The 20021-nt window shown below is 41.3% G+C and overlaps 1 protein-coding gene and 1 pseudogene across 4 annotated transcripts in view; both read left to right on the top strand.

Annotated features, from left to right (window-relative positions):
* TAMM41 (TAM41 mitochondrial translocator assembly and maintenance homolog) overlaps nt 1-20021 on the top strand; it is a 58546-nt gene that overhangs the window by 20648 nt on the left and 17877 nt on the right. For all 4 annotated transcript variants that reach the window (XM_075996328.1, XM_012785260.3, XM_075996329.1 and 1 more), the window contains one exon: nt 4061-4206. In XM_075996328.1, the coding sequence (XP_075852443.1) occupies nt 4061-4206 (146 nt within the window). The remainder of the gene's footprint in view (nt 1-4060; nt 4207-20021) is intronic.
* LOC105882666 (RNA-binding protein 8A pseudogene) lies at nt 4213-10246 on the top strand (annotated as a pseudogene).

Here is a 20021-nt window from a genome sequence, read left to right on the forward strand (position 1 = left end):
TTGGGACCCAGGTCTAAACATGAAGTTCATTATGTTTCATATACCACATCATCTGAAGATAATTTTATAGGATATTGTTGATAATATATGCAAGCTATCGCATGAGGTCAGGGGTGGAATTTTTCACTTGTGGCATCATGCTGGCATTCAAAAAGTTTCAGATTTTGGAGCATTTTGGATTTTGGATATTCAGATTAGGGATGTACAACCTGTATCTCTGTTGTCTAGCACAGGTCCTGGAACTTTGTAACCACCCAAATATTCATGGAACTGAAATGAGAGCAGTATTATAATTAGTTTAAAAGGGGAAAAGTTGGCCAGTAATTATTATCTTATAGGACTCAGGGCTTCCTCTACCCTCTTTCCTTTGCCCATCCTATATACATATCATAACAATAGTAATATCAGCTTTGCTACTTACAAAGCTTACCTTAACTCATTCAAATTGGAAAGCAACCTTGTGACGTTAGTATGATTGTTAAGCCATTTTACAGAGGAGGAAACTGACTCAGAAAGTGTAAGTAACTTGACTCAAATCACCCTGGGACACTGCCAGAGTTGAAAGCCAGGGCCTTGCCCCTGGACTACACAGCCCCTCACCTTCACACGTCCATAATAAGGTTGCTGACTGCTGGCTGCATGGCTGAATCACAGAGAAGGCCACCTACAGTTAATTTACAAGCCTCTCAGCTTGTCTCATTGCAAAGTCAAAGAAAAATTACCCTTTTGGTTGCCTTTTATATTATATGTAGGCACTTTTCTGGGTAGAGCAATCAAGAATTCAAACCATTAGTAAAGGCATAAAATAAAAGTCAGCAGTCAGTTTTTCTCAATCACTGTGTTTTGTTGCAAATAGATCTCTAAAGATAAGAAAAATTAATTCTTATCAGATGCTGACTCATGCTATGCCCACGATTTTACTCATTTTGTTCTGAGGAAACGAGTAATACGCCTGCTTGCTGACTATCCCCTGAGCCTGAACTAGTTCTGCTGCACAGCAGTTGGAGAAATTCGCTTCAGCAAACATTTATTTCTGTGTCTTCCATGTGCCAGGCAGTACACGAGGAGCTGGGGATACGGAGATAAACAAGCCCCAATCCTTGTTCTCAGGGAGCCGCGAGTATTTTCTAGATGCTTTAACCATGGCATGTAATTATTCTTTTAGAAGGAGAATTTGGATTATTTTGCTTTTATATTTTGGCAAAGTATAGTCCTCCTCTCAGTTACTGTCTAAAATATAGGAACCTTTGTCTGTGGAGCATACAGAAAGAGAAGGAGTGACACAAATATTTAGAACTCTATGTAATACAAACTGATCTTTCACTTTAAGGCGCCCTGTTAGTTTCAGAGGTTGATGACATTTTATCCCTTCAAAGATGAGTGGAGTCCATTTGTAGGCTCTCAATAAAAGCATAAGGATTTACACAACTGAAAGTTAACCCAGCCACCACTCCATACACATTTGTCAAGTCATCATGTCTGTGCATACCATGTATTTATTTTAAAATGCTGGAAAGTAATATGCAAACATTATAGAAGTGAGGGAAATGGAACGACATTACAAAGTAGAGTAAAATAGTCACTTAAAATGTCGCTGCCCTGATACTGAGAGGCAGTTGGACCTTGGGCAAATTATCTATGCATCTCCATGTCCTCATTTGTAAAATTGAGAATAATGGTATCTATTTTAAGGGGCTTTGCCGGGACTAAATGAGATAGCAAATTAAAGCACACACATACAAAAATCCACAATAAATGTGTTTTGTATCAGAACAAAATAAGCATTGTAAGAAATAATAACAAAATTATTAAAATATTATATATAATATAATAATCATATATAAATATATAATTATATTATTAAAAATAAAAAGCATTGAAAGAAAGTCCCTTTGTTTTGTTTTTTCTGGTTTTTTACACAGATTTTTTGTTATACTTTTGTATCCTCATTTCTTCTTGTACGTTATTATGTGATCACTTTCCATCTTGCTGTGTTTGATTATTGTAATTTTTAGAGGTTGCACACTGTTACTAACAGGGTATGGATGTGCCAACATAGCTCTTCCATTCCCCCATTGTTGGACATTTGTGTTGCTTCCAATATTTCAGTATTATAAGTAGAGCTTCATTGGACAGTTTTATATATGTAGTATATTTTCACTTCTTGGGAAATCTTAAGTGGGTTTCTTAGTCTCTGTGTCTTTGTTGCCTTGTATGTTAAATGAGGATAGAATTGTATCTGCCTAGGAAGAGAGCTACGTGAATTAAAAGAAGCTGTACCACAGAGCACTTGGAACAGTGCCTTGTACTCACCAAATGATCAATAAACGTTACCTTTTTTTTTTTTTTTGAGACAGTCTTGCTCTGTTACCTGGGCTTAGAGTGCAGTGGTGTCATCATAGCTCACTGCAACCTTAGACTGGGCTCGAGTGATCCTCCTGCCCCAGCCTTCCAAGTAGCTGGGATTACAGGCATGCACCACCATGCCTGGCTAATTTTTTCTATTTTTAGTAGAGACAGGGTCTTGCTTTTGCTCAAACTGGTCTCCTCAGCCTCCTAGAATGCTAAGATTATAGGCGTGAGCCACTGCGCCCGGCCTCTTTCTCTTATAAAATAATAGTGAGAAAACAGTTCATCCGTATTTGAGCAGCTGGTTGTGACTAGGACTCACTTCTGCTCACTTACCTGAACAGTCAGACCTCATCTACACCCAGGTAAGGTTCCAGAGGCTGTTTGGAAGTCTGTTTTTCTGATGCTTACAGTCCCCAGGTGCATTCTACCAAATTGTAGAGTAAGTTGGTCTTTTGAAACTTAAAAACAAAGCATATTTTATTCCTTACTGAATGAAGTTAATACTATTGGGCATCTTTGTATTTTTACTTTTTCTGAGGCAAGTCAACAGTTTGCTCTAGGAAAATCTGTTGTGTCAGGTGATGACCTCTATGATTGCATGCCCCCTCCAGAGAAAAGAAATTGGCAAGGGTACCCATATGTCCTGGTTTCCTCAGTTTATACTTGTCCTAGTATAATTATTCATAGTGCTGCTTCACCCTCAAAAGTGACCTAGTTTGGACGGTAAATTATATAGTCATCCTGGTGCCAGGGGATTCCTCAGCAGTTGGGATGTCTGCCTACACTTGCCACCTCTCTACTCCCTTGAAGGACTTGCTTTCTGTCCAGCAAAGGGTTCAGCCGAGTTGCCTTCACCACACTTAACCTGGAAGACTCTCCTGCGTGTATCTGGCCTCTTCGAATTTGCCTTAGCTCAGCAGGCATTCACTCAAGTGTGCCCATTTTATCACTTTTTTCCTCCATCTTGCTGATGATGGGCAATGGCATAGACAGGGCACTTTTCATGTGTTTTAAAAGTGCTTTTGTTACTTCTAGATGAATGGGGAAAAAAAAGTGCTTTTGTCCTTTGGAATTATTTGTTTTGTAGCTCAGTTCATCCCACAGGCAAATGTAACATTCCTAATTTCTCACCACTGGCAATTTAAAAAATTATATCTGCTATCAATTTCATCTTAAATGCAAACCTCTTGTTAATAGGACTTTAAGCCTTATCTTGCCCTCCTCAAGTAAAATAGGGTTAATTATATTCGTAAAGCACTTTAAAGTCCTTACATAATCACAGCAAACAGGTCAACGATGAGTAAGCAAGGACAAGTCTAGGACAAGTCTAAAGTGATAGTACACAGCTTCTGTCTCCATGATTGACCACAGAGTTTTGTTCAGAAGATGAAAGTCTGTAAGTACAGAAGCTTCAGTGTTGGAAAACAAAGGCAGATTAGCTTGTCGCTCATGACTACCTTTTGTACTTAGGTAACTGTATTTTAATTGGCATAAAGGGCTTTGTGATTTGAGAGACTCTCTTTCCCCCGAAACAGGTGCCTACATTCCTTGGGTGGTAAAGTGTCCACATTTTAAGGAGGAAAAGCAGGTGTTTTGGTGAGGGACCCTGCCAGGTGGAGCCAGTGCAGTATCAATGTGGGGACCATAGATCATGGGTCAGACCGAGGATTCTCAATGGAAGATTTGTTTTTCTGTTTGTTTTAACTAGGTGACTTTCGGATGGTTGTTGGAGAGGATAAGACAAAAGTGTTGAATATCGTGAAGCCCAACATAGCCCACTTTCGTGAGCTATATGGCAGCATACTACAGGAGAACCCCCAAGTGGTGTATAAAACCCAGCAAGGCCGACTGGAGGTAAACTGGATGTGGAAAATAGCTTCCATTGTTTCTAAGGCAAGAGTCATTTGCAGGAAGAAAGTAAGGAGTAGAATAGTATGACTAGTGTAATATTTTTATTTTAAAAGGTAAGTACTATATGTAAACATGAGCTTCTGTATATTTGGAGTAATGCTAAAAGGTAACAGTGACAAGTAAGAAGGGATTCTTTTGGAGAAGAGAACTGGGGGCATAAGTAGGAGAGAGATGTGTTTTCACCATGTATTAATGTCTTATTTGCCACTTGAAATTCTTACTGTATGTATTAATTACCAATGAAAACAAGTGAGAATAAACTCTCAGATTGCTTTGGTTCCATCTGCCTAATCCCGTTAGCCATCCCTGGTGCCATCTGCCTCCCCAGAGGCAGCCATACTGACGGTTTATGTCTGTTCTTCCAGATCCTTTTGCATGCATTTTTGTGTATATTTATACATATACACATGTTAAGGAGGTTTGGTCTTAATTGGTTTTGCTATATGTAAATGGGCTCCTACTTATACATATTATTCTGAAGTTTGCTTTTCGCCACTTGTTATGTTTATTATGTCTTGGGACTTTTTGCTGTATCAAATAAGACTTTCTTATCAAGATATTTTTTAAAGTAATATTAAGTGTTTGAAAATAAAAATCAAAGAATCTTCACTTGGAGAAAAGTAATTCAGTTTTAAGATTTTTTTTTAAACTATAGAAAACCACAGAGTTGGTTTTTTTTCCTTTAACATAAAGAACATTATATTTTACTACTTTTGTGCTCTTCCTCATCCACATAATAGGGGCAATTAGCATTGTATTGAATAACAGATTAATGGGGTTTCTAGAACTGAAAAGGGAGCTTTAAAAACTATAAATTATTTTTAAAATTAGAATAGACAGTGACATATAAAATATCAGAATACCCATCACTCAGTTTAACAGATTTTGCCACATTTTGTTCAGATTCAGGTTTTTTGTTTTTAATTTTTACTTTCGTCAATGCATGCACATGCTTTAAAAGCCAATGGTACCTCAAGGTTTATGACCAAAAAAGCAGTTACCTGCTATATACCTTCCTCCTTTTTCAGTCTGACTTCCTAGAGGCAATTGCCTTCATCTTATTAGCGGATTCTTATATTTAATTGATTTTTTTTCAATTTTATACTTTATTTTTGCCATCCTTCTCTGGAAGACACAGATTTTTTCACTCTCTTGCAGCGCCCCATCAACACAAACACTCTTCCCCTCCTACCTCACCCCCTCATGCTCCACATATAGTTATTTCATAATTTTTGGTTAGGTTAATATTCAGTATTTATTATGACAACTGTTATTGCTGATACATAAATAGTATTATGAAATTTACTTTCCTGTACAACTTGGTTTTTCCTGGAGTTAACAATTGTCTCATTTTTTTTCAGTTGCTTAGGTCACTAATTCATTCTCAAACTCTGATCTGTAAAACTCCTTCCATTATAGACAACTATTTAATACATTGGGTATTTTCTCTGTTTCTTGTTTTTCTTGGGGATATTCTTCCTAGAGCCCCATGCCCTGTTCCTTTCTGGGCTGCTTGTTTTCTAGGCTTGCTACACAGCTGTGCTCCTTGAACTTCCTTTCATTATCACCTTGAGAATTTCTATTACCTCTCTTCTTTGCTAGTTTTTGGTTTTCTTAATCTTGTGTTTTCCTCTTTCCAAAGTGGTTTACACTTTCATTTTGGTGAAGTATGTCTTTTAGTACCTTCCTAATAAAGGATGTGAGGGAGGTAAATTTTGAGACCATGTACCTTTGAAAATTCTACCTTCCTATTAATTGATAGCTTTGGCTAGATATCAGATTCTGGGGTGGGAATAATTTTCCTCTGAATTTTTAAATCATAGCTCGTTTTATTTGGGTTTTTTTGTTTGTTTTTTGAGACAGGGTCTCACTCTGTCACGCAGGCTGGAGTGCAATGGTGTCATCACAACTCACCGCAACTTTGAAATCCCAGGCTCAAGTGATTTTCCTGCCTCAGCCTCCCACATAGCTGGGACTACAGGTGTATGCCACCATGCCTGGCTAATTTTTTTTTTTATTATTATGGTAGAGACAAGGTGTTACTATATTGCTCCAGCTGGTCTCGAACTCGTGGACTCAAGTGTTCCTCCTACCTCAGCCTCCCAAAGTGCTAGAATTAGAGATATGAGCCACTGTATCCAGGCTGTTTTTTAATTTAGCCTTGCAGAAGAATTTTTTCAGGTTGATCTTCTAACACTTCTACTAAATTTTTAATTTCCCCCAATTTTTTAAATAGTATCCTGTCTTGTTTTATGGAAGCATTATTGTCCTCATAATGATTTTTCCTTAATGATCTTTATTATAACTTTTGAAGTTTTTTCTTATTCCTTACAATTGTCTCTTTATCTCTTAGTTCCTCTCTCTGTTGATTCAGTCTTGTCTATTATCTTAGAGGCTTTTCTCAACAGTCCTTCCTGGCTTGTTTGTAAAGAATGAGGCACTGAAATGCAGACTGGAAGTTCTCCATGATGGATTGGGGTTGTCATCTGGTGGGCTTCCCTATAGGATTATGGGGCAAGGACCTGACTGTTTTATTGGAGGACCCCAAATGTCAGTATCTGTAGAATTTCTCCAGAAAGACATCTACTGTCCGCCTAGCAAACAGGGAAGTATAATGTGGCTAGCTTCCAACTTCCTAGAAACTGAGTGAGGGAAAAGGACTGGGAATTTTTTCTAACTATGAAAATAAACTTATCTAAACTCCTTGCTGTGGCCTACAAAAGCCTGCATGATCAGGCCGGGCGTGGTGGCTCACGCCTGTAATCCTAGCACTTTGGGAGGCCGAGGTGGGCAGATTGCTCGAGGTCAGGAGTTCAAAACCAGCCTGAGCGAGACCCCGTCTCTACCAAAAATAGAAATAAATTAATTGACCAACTAAAAATATATATACAAAAAATTAGCCGGGCATGGTGGCGCATGCCTGTAGTCCCAGCTACTCGGGAGGCTGAGGCAGGAGGATCGCTGAGCCCCGGAGATTGAGGTTGCTGTGAGCCAGGCTGACGCCACGGCACTCACTCTAGCCTGGGCAACAAAGTGAGACTCTGTCTCAAAAAAAAAAAAAGCCTGCATGATCTAGTTTAATTGGGTTTTTTTCCCCCTGGGGAAACTTATAAGAATAAGGTTGAGGGTGCTAAGCTACAGCTCTCAATGCTGCATCTGATCTGGAGGGTGCAACTCATCTTTTCCCCTTTCTACTACCCATTCCAGATGCCCTTCCACCTCATCTACCACTTCTCTCGTCAAGACAAGTTGGGTCAAACTCTCATCCCTGAGGAGTCTGAGACTCTGGTCACCATGCCCATCCCAGCTTATATCTAGTGAACTTGTTCACTTACCATGAAAATTGGGCAGAGGGTGCCAAGAGACATCCATCAGCAGCTCTGCCTCTTGGTGATCAGGTCGATTGCTCCTTCCAATATAGTGGCTCATTTCCTTGTCTGCTAAACTTTTGGCATGGCATTCTAAATTGATTGGTTGGCAGTCACAGCTTTAAAGTTTAATGAGATGCTTACTGTGTCCTCTGGTAGAAGGCATTCCTTCTCTGGGAACTGGAACTTCTATCTAGACCCAGACACCTAGAGTTGTGGAGATGGGAAGTACAAAGTCCTGAAGGGGGTCACTAGGATGATGGTAAGCAAGGCCACTTCTCACCCTTTGGTTCCCAGACCCATGTCTTCTACTGACTAGGAATATAGTACTATATAATAGTCATGAATTTAGGATGTATACTGTACCCCATTCTCACAGATAGTCATCTCCAAGCTGGTGTTACAGCTGTTCCTTGATTGCTCTTTCATGGAGTTTTTCAGTAGTGGCATACCGACATTTTGAGCCAGATAATTCTTTGTTGTGGGGGACAAAAATTGCCTCCCTTTGAGAACCATTGCTTTACCAGGCTGGCAGATTTGGTACAGTATATGGTAGGAACAATGGAGCCATATGTTGTGGCCATTGCTGCACTTCTGTATCTCCTTCGCTCTAAAGTGGGTCCCCTGAGTGGTGTCACGTGGTACGCCATGTCAGAGAATCAAACATTCTGTGAGACCTGTGCTTGGTACTGGCTAGGCCCTGCTGGCAGGAAAGGCAGACCCATACTCAGAATGTGTCAGTTCCAGTCAAGGTGAATTGCTGCCCCGTCCCAGGTGGAAGAGGTCCAAATGCAGTTAACTAACCACCAAGTGACAGGTTAGTTTCAAGAGATGATCCAATATCTGGATCTCAGTATTGGCCTCCATTGCTGTTAGGATGGACTTTCAATAGCAGCAGTAGCTAAATCAGCCTTGCTGAGTAGAAGCTCATAACACTGGGTGTAGGCAACAGACAGAGCTTGAACGAAGGCAAGATGTTGGATGTGCTGGGTCTTCACGAGGCCAGGGGCAAGTATTTTGCCATGGATGAGGATGGGGACGAGAGCATTCACAAACTGAAAGAAGAAATGAAAAAACGGAAGAGCCAAAGGTTTGGCTGTGAATAGGGATCCTGAGTGCGAGGATGTATGAGGATTATGACAGGGTAGAGCAGGGTAGCAGTGAACCTGGAGCACAACACTGTGCTGAAAGCTGGATTCTCTTTGTCACTGCAGTCCATGAGAAAGCCACTGAAAAAGACATCTGTGACAAATTGGCAGAATATGGGGAAGTAAAAAACATCCACCTCAATCTAGACAGGCAAACAGGGTACCTGAAGGGGTACTCTAGTTGAATGTGAAACATACAAGGAGACACAGGCTGCTGTGGAGGGACTCAATGATGTGATGTTGACTGGTGTTTTGTTGTGGGTCCACCCAAGGGCAAGAGGAAAGGTGGCCAAAAATGCAGCAAGAGTCCAGACTGGAGATGTCACTGACAGGTCCTCTTGTCCAGGTGTTCTCTCCAAGATAACATTTGACCATGCAGCCTCAGAGAAATAGGGCTGGGTTGGACCTTGCTGTGTTTATATTTAATCTCTTACCCCACCTGGTTAGTGTTTCTTTTGAGTTATGAATAAATGTTCCATTTTTGTTTTCTACATTAAAAAAAAAACAGCAGGTGTAGGCATAGCCTCCGTCCCTGCCACTGTGGATTCTCTTACAAGCCCATTGTGCCAGCACTAAGACAACAGAGACTGTTGAGTCAATTGGCTGAACTGTTCTTTGGGTTGCTACTGTCTCTTCTGTGGTGGATGCTGGCTGGTAGGCATTCACATATAACACAAAGATCTTCACACTTTGTGTCTACTCCCATGGGTGCTTCCACCTGCCTCTTCCCCTAAATTCCTTGTCCTCAGCCTCCTAAATCTGTTTCCTTTCAGGCCCTTAGCCAACCAGTGAACCATTCTCTACTCTCCAGGCCATGAGTCTTCACATATTCTTAACTTGGGCCACTTCTTTTCCCATATGAAGTGGTTGACCAGGTGCACCACCTAACACTTGCCCATGGAAGAATTTCCTATCATCACTGTCTTTCAGGGCTATCCCTGAGTGAGACTGTAATGCAGATACCATCCATTTTCCATTCTTACATACCAAACCACATCATCCATGAAGCAAGTTTGTTCTTATCCTCCTTCAAAAGCCAGTCATAAGGGAGCCTCCATGTAGCCATATGCATGAGCAACAGAGAAGCACTGGAGCAACAGTAGTACACATTACAGGGTCTCAGTTTCCTGCTTGTGTGGCTCACCGTGCCCTCCAGCCTTGCTTGTGCTCAGTGCTGGTGTACCTCTTCTGTCCTGCAGTGGATTGTTGTTGAGCCTGCCTGACCTTATGACTTGGTGAATCTCAGATCCCAGATCCTGATGGGCAATTGTTGATGCATGCTCATTTGATATGGCATGGTCAGAAGGTCAGGCTCTACCAGGGCCAAATATCTATCCATGAGCTGATTTCAAGTTGCGCAGATGGCATGGCCTTGCTGTAGAACCTAGCAATCACATTGTGATTCTCATACTGGGGCTCACCATAGATTCACATGGCTTTTTTTTTTTTTTTTTTTTTTTTTTTGAGACAGAGTCTCACTTTGGTGCCCAGGCTAGAGTGAGTGCCGTGGCGTCAGCCTTGCTCACAGCAACCTCAAACTCCTGGGCTCAAGCAATCCTACTGCCTCAGCCTCCCAAGTAGCTGGGACTACAGGCATTCGCCACCATGCCCGGCTAATTTTTTCTATATATATTAGTTGGTCAATTAATTTCTTTCTATTTATAGTAGAGACAGGGTCTCGCTCTTGCTCAGGCTGGTTTCAAACTCCTGACCTCGAGCAATCTGCCCGCCTCGGCCTCCCAGAGTTCTAGGATTACAGGTGTGAGCCACCGCGCCCAGCCTGATTTAAATTTTAATTACATCTAAAAAAATACCTTCATAGCAACATCTAGACTGGTGTTTGGCCAAGCAGCTAAGCCCAGTCACCTAGTCAAGTTGGCACTTAAAATTCATCACCATGCCCCTTCATTCTTTAGATCTACATGTGGCACTAATGTCTGCCATTCCTCCTGGGATGTGATTTTATTTTTTCTTTATTATTTTGGCCGGGGAATAGAACAGCAGCTTCAGATGTTTCCATTTGATGTTCCACACTGTGATAGCTCCAAGATGCCATCTTAGAGTCTGCTTTCTAGGACCACTCCTGATACCAGTTGTCTAAGATAAGGATTGAGCATGTTTGAAACAAAGGCTTCATCTGATCCTGTGGTGGCGCTGTGAGCAAATCGGCCTTCGGCGTTGTCCCAACTCGGGCAAGGAGGCTGGGCCTTTGCGCGCTTGCATTTTCCAGTTATTGGATACAGGCAGCTCACTTTGGTTGAGAACAGTTTGGGGAGGGACCCTGGGAAAGGGACTTAGCCAGCTGGCCCAGCTAGTTTCTAGAATGAGTACCTTGGTCCCAAAGCACAGATCTGGGTGATACACTACAGCATCTACTATCATATGACCATATCTGCTTTTTTAAAATAGTAATGTATAATTCATATACCATGAAAATCAGTAGTTTGGGTGGCATATTCACAAAGTTATATAACCATCACCATAATATAATTTTAGAGCATTTCTATCAGTCCAAAAAGACACCTCGCACCCATTAGCAGTCCCCAGTTCTTCTTTCTCCCCAGGCAAGTACTAGTCTATTTTCTGTCTTTATGAACTTCGCTATTCTGGATATTTCATATAAATGGAATCGTACAATATATAATTTTTCCATATCTGCTTTTTTGTTAATTGGCACATAATAATTATATCCATATCTGCTTTTATAGCAATTCTTTTTTTTTTTTTTATTTCGGCATATTATGGGGGTACAGATTTTAAGGTTTCAATAAATGCCCATTTCCCTCCCTCCCCCCACAAGTCTGAGTCTCCAGCATGACCATCTCACAGATGGTGCACATCTCACTCATTATATATGTATATACCCGCCCCCCTCCCTCCTGCCCAATACCCTATTACTGCAGTACCTATGTGACCACTTAGGTGCTGTTCAGTTAATACCAATTTGCTGGTGAGTATATGTGGTGCTTGTTTTTCCATTCTTGGGAAACTTAACTTAATAGTGTGGGTTTAAGCTCTAACCAGGAAAATATGAGATGTGCTATATCACCATTGTTTCTTAGAGCTGAATAGTACTCCATGGTATACATATACCACATTTTATTAATCCATTCTTGGATTGATGGGGACTTGGGCTGTTTCCACAGCCTTGCAATTATGAATTGTGCTGCTATAAACATTCGAGTGCAGGTGTCTTTTTTGTAGAGTGTCATTGGATCTTTTGGGTAGATGCCCAGCAATGGGATTGCTGGATCAAATGGTAGATTCACTTGTATCGCTTTAAGGTATCTCCATATTGCTTTCCACAGAGGTTGAACTAATTTGAAGTCCCACCAGCAGTGTAGGAGTATAGAATTTTTTTTATTTCCATCTTGATTTCTTCATTTATGAAGTAATCATTTAGTAGGAGGTTGTTTAATTTCCACGTTTTTGTGTAGAAATGTGAGTTTCTGTTAGGGTTGATTTCTACTTTTATTCCACTGAGATCTGAGAAGGTACATGGTATGATTTCTATTTTTTTAAATTTCTTGAGATTTACTTTGTGTAAATCTCTAGGATATGGTCAATCTTAGAGAATGTCCCGTGAGCTGATGAGAAGAACGTATATTCAGTGGATTTTGGGTAGAATGTCCTGTAGATGTCAGTCAGACCCAGTTGTTCCAGGGTTTTGTTTAAGTCCATTATTTCTTTATTAATTTTCTGTTTGGAGGATCTGTCTTGTGCCGTCAGTAGGGTGTTGAAATCTCTGGTGATTATGGAGTTGCTATTAATCCTTTTGCTTAGATCCAGTAAGGTTTGCTTTATGAAACTGGGTGCACCTAAGTTGGGTGCATATATATTTAAAATTGTTATCTCTTCTTGTTGAAGTATGCCCTTCACCATTAGATAATGACCCTCTTTGTCTTTCACTACTTTTGTTGGTTTAAAAACTAAATTGTCTGAAATTAGAACTGCCACGCCAGCCTTCTTTTCGCTTCCACTTGCCTGGAATACTGATCTCCACCCTTTTACTTTTAGTCTATATGCATCCTTGCAGGTTAGATGTGTTTTCTGAAGACAGCATAGACTTGGCCTGTATTTTCTTATCCATTCAGCCAGCCTATGTCTCTTGAGTGGAGAGTTTAAGCCATTCACATTTATTGAGAGAACTGATAGGTAAGGTAGATTACTGTTCATTCTGTTGGGTTGGATGTTGTTGCTTTGATTTCTCTCTTGAGCCATTGTATTATCTGGCCTTTAATCTTTGGGTTTTGGTTGTTTTTATATTCGTGAGTTTTTATCATGGTGTTCCGTGCGTAGCACTGTTTTGAGTACTTTTTGTAGGGCTGGTCTTGTCTTGGTGAATTCTCTGAGACTTTGCTTGTCTGAAATGTCTTTATTTCTCCTTCATATATGAAGCTTAGTTTTGCAGGGAATAAGATTCTAGGCTGGGCATTGTTTTGTTTCAGAAGAGTGAGAATGGGGCCCCAGTCTCTCCTTGCTTGTAAAGTCTCATTAGAGAAGTCTGGTGTTATTCAAATTGGCTTTCCCTTGTATGTCACTTGCTTCTTTCATCTTACAGCTCTTAGAAGGGCCTCTTTAGTTGATATTTTGGTCAGTCTGATGACTGCATGTCGTGATGTCTTCCTGTTTGCATTGAATCTCCCAGGGCTCCTCTGAGCTTCTTGAACTTGTATATCAAGATTTTGAGCAAGGCCTGGGAAATTTTCCTCTATTATATCTTCAAATAGCTTGTCCAACCCTTGGGTGTTGTCTTCTTCCCCTTCTGGTAACCCTATGACCCTCACATAAGGTTTCTTCACATAATCCCACATCTCTTGTAGGCTTTGCTCTTTTCTCTTGTTTCTCTGCTCTATCTCTGTGATGGTTTTATTTAGTTGGAGGGTGTTATCTTCAAGCTCTGAGATTCTTTCTTCTGTTTGATCTACCCTGTTCTTGAGACTTTCCACTGTATTTTGTAGTTCCCTGAATTGAGTCTTCATTTCCAGGAGTTCGGTTAAACTTTTCTTCATTGTGTCCATTTCTTTTTCCAAATCCTGGATGCTTTTTGTGGTTTCTTTGTGTTGGTTATTTTTATTTTATTTTTTTTTTTTTTGAGACAGAGTCTCACTTTCTTGCCCAGGCTAGAGTGAGTGCCGTGGCGTCAGCCTGGCTCACAGCAACCTCAAACTCCTGGGCTCAAGCGATCCTCCTGCCTCAGCCTCCCGAGTAGCTGGGACTACAGGCATGCGCCACCATGCCCGGCTAACTTTTTTTGTATATATATTTTTAGTTGGTCAATTAATTTTCTTTCTATATTTTGGTAGAGACGGGGTCTCGCTCAGGCTGGTTTTGAACTCCTGACCTCGAGCAATCCGCCCGCCTCGGCCTCCCAGAGTGCTAGGATTACAGGCGTGAGCCACCGCGCCCGGCCTTTGTGTTGGTTATTGAGTTGTTGTTGCAGTTCAGTGAGTGTTCTTATGATCCACATACGAAATTCCTCTTCTGTCATTTTGGTTGCCTTATTTGGGTTGGTGTCCGTTTCTAGGGGGCTGGTGCTCCTCTTTGGGGGTGTGTTTTCCGTTTGGTTCTTCATATTTCCTGAGTTCCTTCGCTGATTTCTACCCATGTCGATCAGTTGTTGTTTCTTTCCTTTAGGTTTTTGTTTGGGTATTCACACGCCTTATTTAGTTTCTGAGCCATTAGGTGGTGTCTGTGGGTGAGATTCGACCACTCCCTGTATAATGAGTCAGTGGGTGCCATGAAAAGGCTGTGCAGGATGCCGTCCCTGTCAGTAGGTGGCGCTTGCTTGGAGGAACAGGCTATGCTGTTGATTTTGTGTCCTGTTATCAGCTCTTGTTCTGGGCAGAGCTGGGTTGGGTAAGCCTGCCCTCAGGCACCACCAATGCCGTTAGCAGGGGTCAAAGTTCTGTTTTCTGCTTCCAGGAAAAGCTTTCAGGGCGGGGCTGGAATGGTCCCGCTAAGCCAGAAAGTCTGGGTGTGGGGGTGGGGCTGTCTGAGACCCGCAGTCTGAAGCGGGCCTCGCTTCTTTCCACCCTCCCCAACTCCACAGCTACTCCTGGGCCTCTGCCAGCAGGCCAGACCACAGGCCACCAGGCCTCCCCGGATTGTGATGCCTGCGGGGAGGTTGCCTGTGGGGAGGTTCCTTGCGGAGAAACACTGCCTGGGCTGGCCGCACAGCCTCCCTTTGGTGGGAGGGTTGCCCTCTAGGACACTGATCTGCCCCTGGAGGCACACACACCTCTGCAGGCTGTTCACAAATATCCCTTCTGTGCCCCAGCAAAGCTAGACCTCGGTGCATGGGATCTGGTCTGCAGGTCCGATCTCTGGGTCCCAGAGTTCAAACTGTATCCCCACTAGGGAGAGGAGTTCTGGTCCCAATTCACCCACAGGGAGCCCAAGCTGTGTCTGTGTCTCTCAGCCTCTGAGTCAGCACCGTTCTCCTGGGAACACCGTGCCAGCAGCACCTGGGAGGGCTGGCGGGTAGGGAGCTCACAGTCTTGAGTTCCCCTTAGTCAGCTGTAGGGTCCCAAAAGGGAAGATCCCGTTCCCTGGAGGTGCCTCCGGCTGGTGGCGGTATTGTCTCTCTGGGCAGCCACAGGTAGGGTGGGCGGAGGGGAGAAGGAGGCAATATGGCGCCTGCCCCGCAGCTTGGGTCTGTGCACACGGGGGTGCACAGGGATTTGGGAGTCTGGTGCCGTGTCTGCTACAGGCTCACCGCTAGCTGGCGGCGGCTGTCTCTGGGCTGGTGTCCGCGGGTCTCTCCACCCGCTGGGGAGCCCACCAGCAGTCCCAAATGCAGGGGAGGGGAAAGGTGATTTATCCACCTACCCTTACCGCTGGTCTCCGGGCTGCTCCGGCGGTCTCAGCTTCCAGTTCTGCTCCGCAGCCTCCTCCCGTGGAGTCTCCTGGTGTCTCAGGTATTCCTCCTTCCGGCCCTCATCTGCTGTATGCTCGCCTTCTTGCTTCTTTTTTCTAATTTCTGCTAGAATCTGTCTTTTCTGCAGAGACACTCTGTCTGGCGGTGTTTCTCGTCCGCCATCTTGATCCTCCCTCCATATCTGCTTTTAAAGTGCAATTTGACTTTCACAATTTAACTGAATACTTTCACATCTTAATGAGAATTCAAGAGTAAGATAAAATAGACAGAGTTAACCAATTTATTTGATCATGTCACCTAGTATTTGTCTTTATACACATGCTTTCAAGTAAAAATTCCAGTGCATTCTTTTCCTCAAGATAGAGCAGTGGTGAATACCATTTACTAATTACTTAAGCCATTTTAGCATCTCTAAAATTCCTGGAAGTTTCATAGGTGAAGCATAACTTAACTATAAAATTCTTTTGACCAGTCTCAACATGTGGCCCCAAAACACGAGTCCATCTGTAAATGTCATTTCTAGGATATTTTACAGAAATATTCACATTTTGTCATTTATGTGGCCAAAGCTAAGTATAGGATGAAGCCTATGAACTTAGAACCATCCTAGTGATAAATATCAAATCTTTAGGATGAGATACCCCTCTACCTTTATTGGAACTACTAAATAATAGCATTTTCTTCTTTGCATAGATTTTATAAACAAAGTAGAAAACCAAGTATTGGTATGTACTTAATAAATAATTGTTGTATAAAAAAAATGATCCATTGAGTGAATTCTAATTTAGAAAGTTGGTCATACCTAGAAACTCTAAAAGTTAATATACATTTATATGTCTGTTATTACCGTTCTCTTAGTTGAAGTTAAACCTCAATATTCATTAGGTTATTAAGTATGAAATGTCTGATTTCCTTAAGTGCTAAAGTTTGACAGTTGTTGTCTCTGACATTTCACTTTGACCCTTCTTATTTTATTTTTATTGTGATGGTATATCCTCAATCTCTCAAATGTACATTTTGGCTTGTGATTATTTTTCAAAAAATTTTCAGAGCAATTTTTGTGAAACCATGGATAAGTCAAAAATTCATGTTATTTTCAAATATGAGTTCCATCGTGCATTGTAGACAGCTGGAAATATCAATGAAGTGATTGGGAAGGATGTGGCTAATGAACACACAGTACTTCCAAGGTTTGAGAAGTTCCATTCTAGTGATTTTAATCTTGAAAATGAGCCACGTGGACAACCTGAGACCAAAGTGGACAATGATGAGCTGAAACCTGTAGTGGAAGTGAATCCATCTCAACCTACCTGTGAATTAGCAGCAAGGTTTGACATTACTATTCCAATAATATTGGACCATTTGAAATAAATCGGCAAGGTAAAGAAGCTGGATAGATGGGTTCCGTGTGAATTAAACAAGTGTCAGAAGAAAAATCATCTCAAAGCTTGCCTTTCTTTGCTGTCATGACATAAAGGCGAACCATTTCTGTACTATATTGTTACGTCTGATGAGAAATGGATTTTTTATAGAAAAATAATCAAAAATGTATTCTTCCAAATAGTAGATAAGGACAAATATTCCTTTTTTTTTTTTTCATATTACTATAGGAGTACAAATGTTTTGGTTACATAAATTGCTTTTGTACAGTTTGAGTCAACATTATGTGTGTCCATCACCCAGATAGTGTGCATTGTACCCATTGGGGTGTGGATTAACCCATCCCTTCCTTCCCCCTCTCACCTGCTTGATTTCAGTTGAATTTTACTACCATATGCACATGTGAGTGTTGATCTATTAGTTCCAATTTAGTAGTGAGTACATGTAGTGTTTGTTTCTCCATTCCTGCTATATGTCACTTAAAAGGATGGTCTCCAGTTCCATCCAGATTGTTACACTTATATTAGTTTACTATTTTTTATGGCTGAGTAGTACTCAATGGTATATATATACCACTCTATTTGTTTGTTTGTTTGTTTATTTATTTATTTATTTAGAGACAGAGTCTCACTTTGTTGCTCAAGCTAGATTGAGTGCCGTGGCATCAGCCTAGCTCACAGCAACCTCAATCTCCTGGGCTCAAGTGACCCTCCTGCCTCAGCCTCCCAAGTAGCTGGGACTATAGGCATGTGCCACCATGCCCGGCTAATTTTTTCTGTATATATATTAGTTGGCCAATTAGTTTCTTTCTATTTATAGTAGAGACGGGGTCTCGCTCTTGCTCAGGCTGATTTCGAACTCCTGGCCTCTAGCAAGTTGCCCGCCTCGGCCTCCCAGAGTGCTAGGATTACAGGCGTCAGCCACCGCACCCGGCCATACCACTCTTTATTAATACACTCACGTATTGATGGGAACTTGGGTTTCATATCTTTGCGATTGTGGCTTGTACTACTATAAACATTCTAGTGCAAGTGTCTTTTTATGAAATGTCCTTTTTTCCTTTGGCTAAATACCCAGTAGTGGGTATTGCTGGACCAAATGGTAGGTCTACTTTTAGTTCTTTAGGTATCTTCATACTACTTTCCATAGAGGTTCTACTAGTTTGCAGTCCCACCAACAGTGTGTAAGCGTTCCCTTCTCTCTGCATCCATGCCAGCATCTGTTGTTTTAGAACTTTTTGATAAAAGCCATTCTCACTGGAGTTAGGTGACATCTCATTTTGGTTTTGATTTACATTTCCCTGATGATTACATTTTGAGCATTTTTCATATATTTATTGGCCAATTGTCTGTCTTCTTTTGAAAAGCTTCTGTTCATGTCCTTTGCCCACTTTTTAATGGGGTTGTTTGATATTTTCTTGCTAATTCACTTGAGTTCTTTGTAGATTCTGGTTATTGGCCTTTTATGAGATGTGTAGCATGCAAATATGTTCTCCCATTCTGTAGGTTGTCTATTCACTCTATTGTTTCCTTGGCTGTGCAGAAGCCTTTTAATTTAATCATGTCCCATTTATTTATTTTTGTTGTTGCTGTGATTGCCTTTGGGGGGGTCTTCATAAATTCTTTGCATAGGCTGATATCTGTAAGAGTTTTTCCAACCTCTTCTAGAATTCTTACAGTTTCATACCTTGGGTTTAAGTCTGTTATCCATTGTGAATTAATTTTTGTGAGTGGTGAGAGATGCAGATCTGTTTCAGTCTTCTACATATGGCTATCCAGTTTTCCCAGCACTATTTATTGAATAGGGATTCTTTTCCCCAATGTATGTTGTTGTCTGCTTTGTTACAGATCAGATGGCAATATGAGGATGGTTTTATATCTGGGTTCTCTGTTCTGATCCACTGGTCTATGTCTCTGTTCTTATACCATGCTGTTTTGGTTACTGTAGCCTTGTAGTCTGGTAACGTGAGGCCTCCTGATTTGTTCTTTTTGCTTACAGTTGCTTGGGCTATTCAGGCTCTTTTCTGTTTCCATATGAAGTGTAGAATTATTTTTTCTAGATCTGCAAAAAATGATGTTGATTTTTTTTTTTTTTTTTTTTTTTTTGAGACAGAGTCTCGCTTGTTGACCAGGCTAGAGTGAGTGCCGTGGCGTCAGCCTAGCTCACAGCAACCTCAAACTCCTGGGCTCAAGCAGTCCTTCTGCCTCAGCCTCCCGAGTAGCTAGGACTACAGGCATGCGCCACCATGCCCGGCTAATTTTATATATATATTAGTTGGCCAATTAATTTCTTTCTATTTATAGTAGAAACGGGGTCTTGCTCTTGCTCAGGCTGGTTTCGAATTCCTGACCTCGAGTAATCCGCCCGCCTCAGCCTCCCAGAGTGCTAGGATTACAGGCGTGAGCCACCGCGCCCGGCAATGTTGATGTTTTAATGGGCATTGCATTGTATCTGTAAATCACTTTGGGTAATATAGACATTTTAACAGTGTTGAGTCTGCCTGTCCATAACCAAGAGGTGTTTTTCTATTTGTTTATGTCCTCTGTGATTTCATTCCTCAGTGTTGTGTAGTTCTCCCTTTAGAGTTCTTTAACCTCCTTGGTTAAATATGTTCCTAGGTATTTTATTTTCTTTGTTGCTGTTGTGAAAGGCATTGAGTGATTTGACTCTCAGCTTAACTGTTGTTGGTATATAGGAATGCTACTGATTTATATATGTTGATTTTTGTAACCTAAGACTTTGCTGAATCTATTTATTAATTCCAGGAGTCTGTTGACAGAATCTTTGGGGTTGTCTGGATATAAGATCATATCGTCAGCAAAGAGCAGTAATTTCATTTTTTTTGGATACCCTTGATTTCCTTCTCTTGTCTGATTGCTCTGGCCAGGATTTCCAGAGCTATGTTGAACAAAAGTGGCAACCTTATCTGGTTCCAGTTCTAAGCAGGAATGCTTTCAATTTTTCAATTTTTCCCCATTCAGT

The sequence above is a fragment of the Microcebus murinus genome, chromosome 21, assembly GCF_040939455.1.
Source record: "Microcebus murinus isolate Inina chromosome 21, M.murinus_Inina_mat1.0, whole genome shotgun sequence".
Taxonomy (NCBI): Eukaryota; Metazoa; Chordata; class Mammalia; order Primates; family Cheirogaleidae; genus Microcebus; species Microcebus murinus.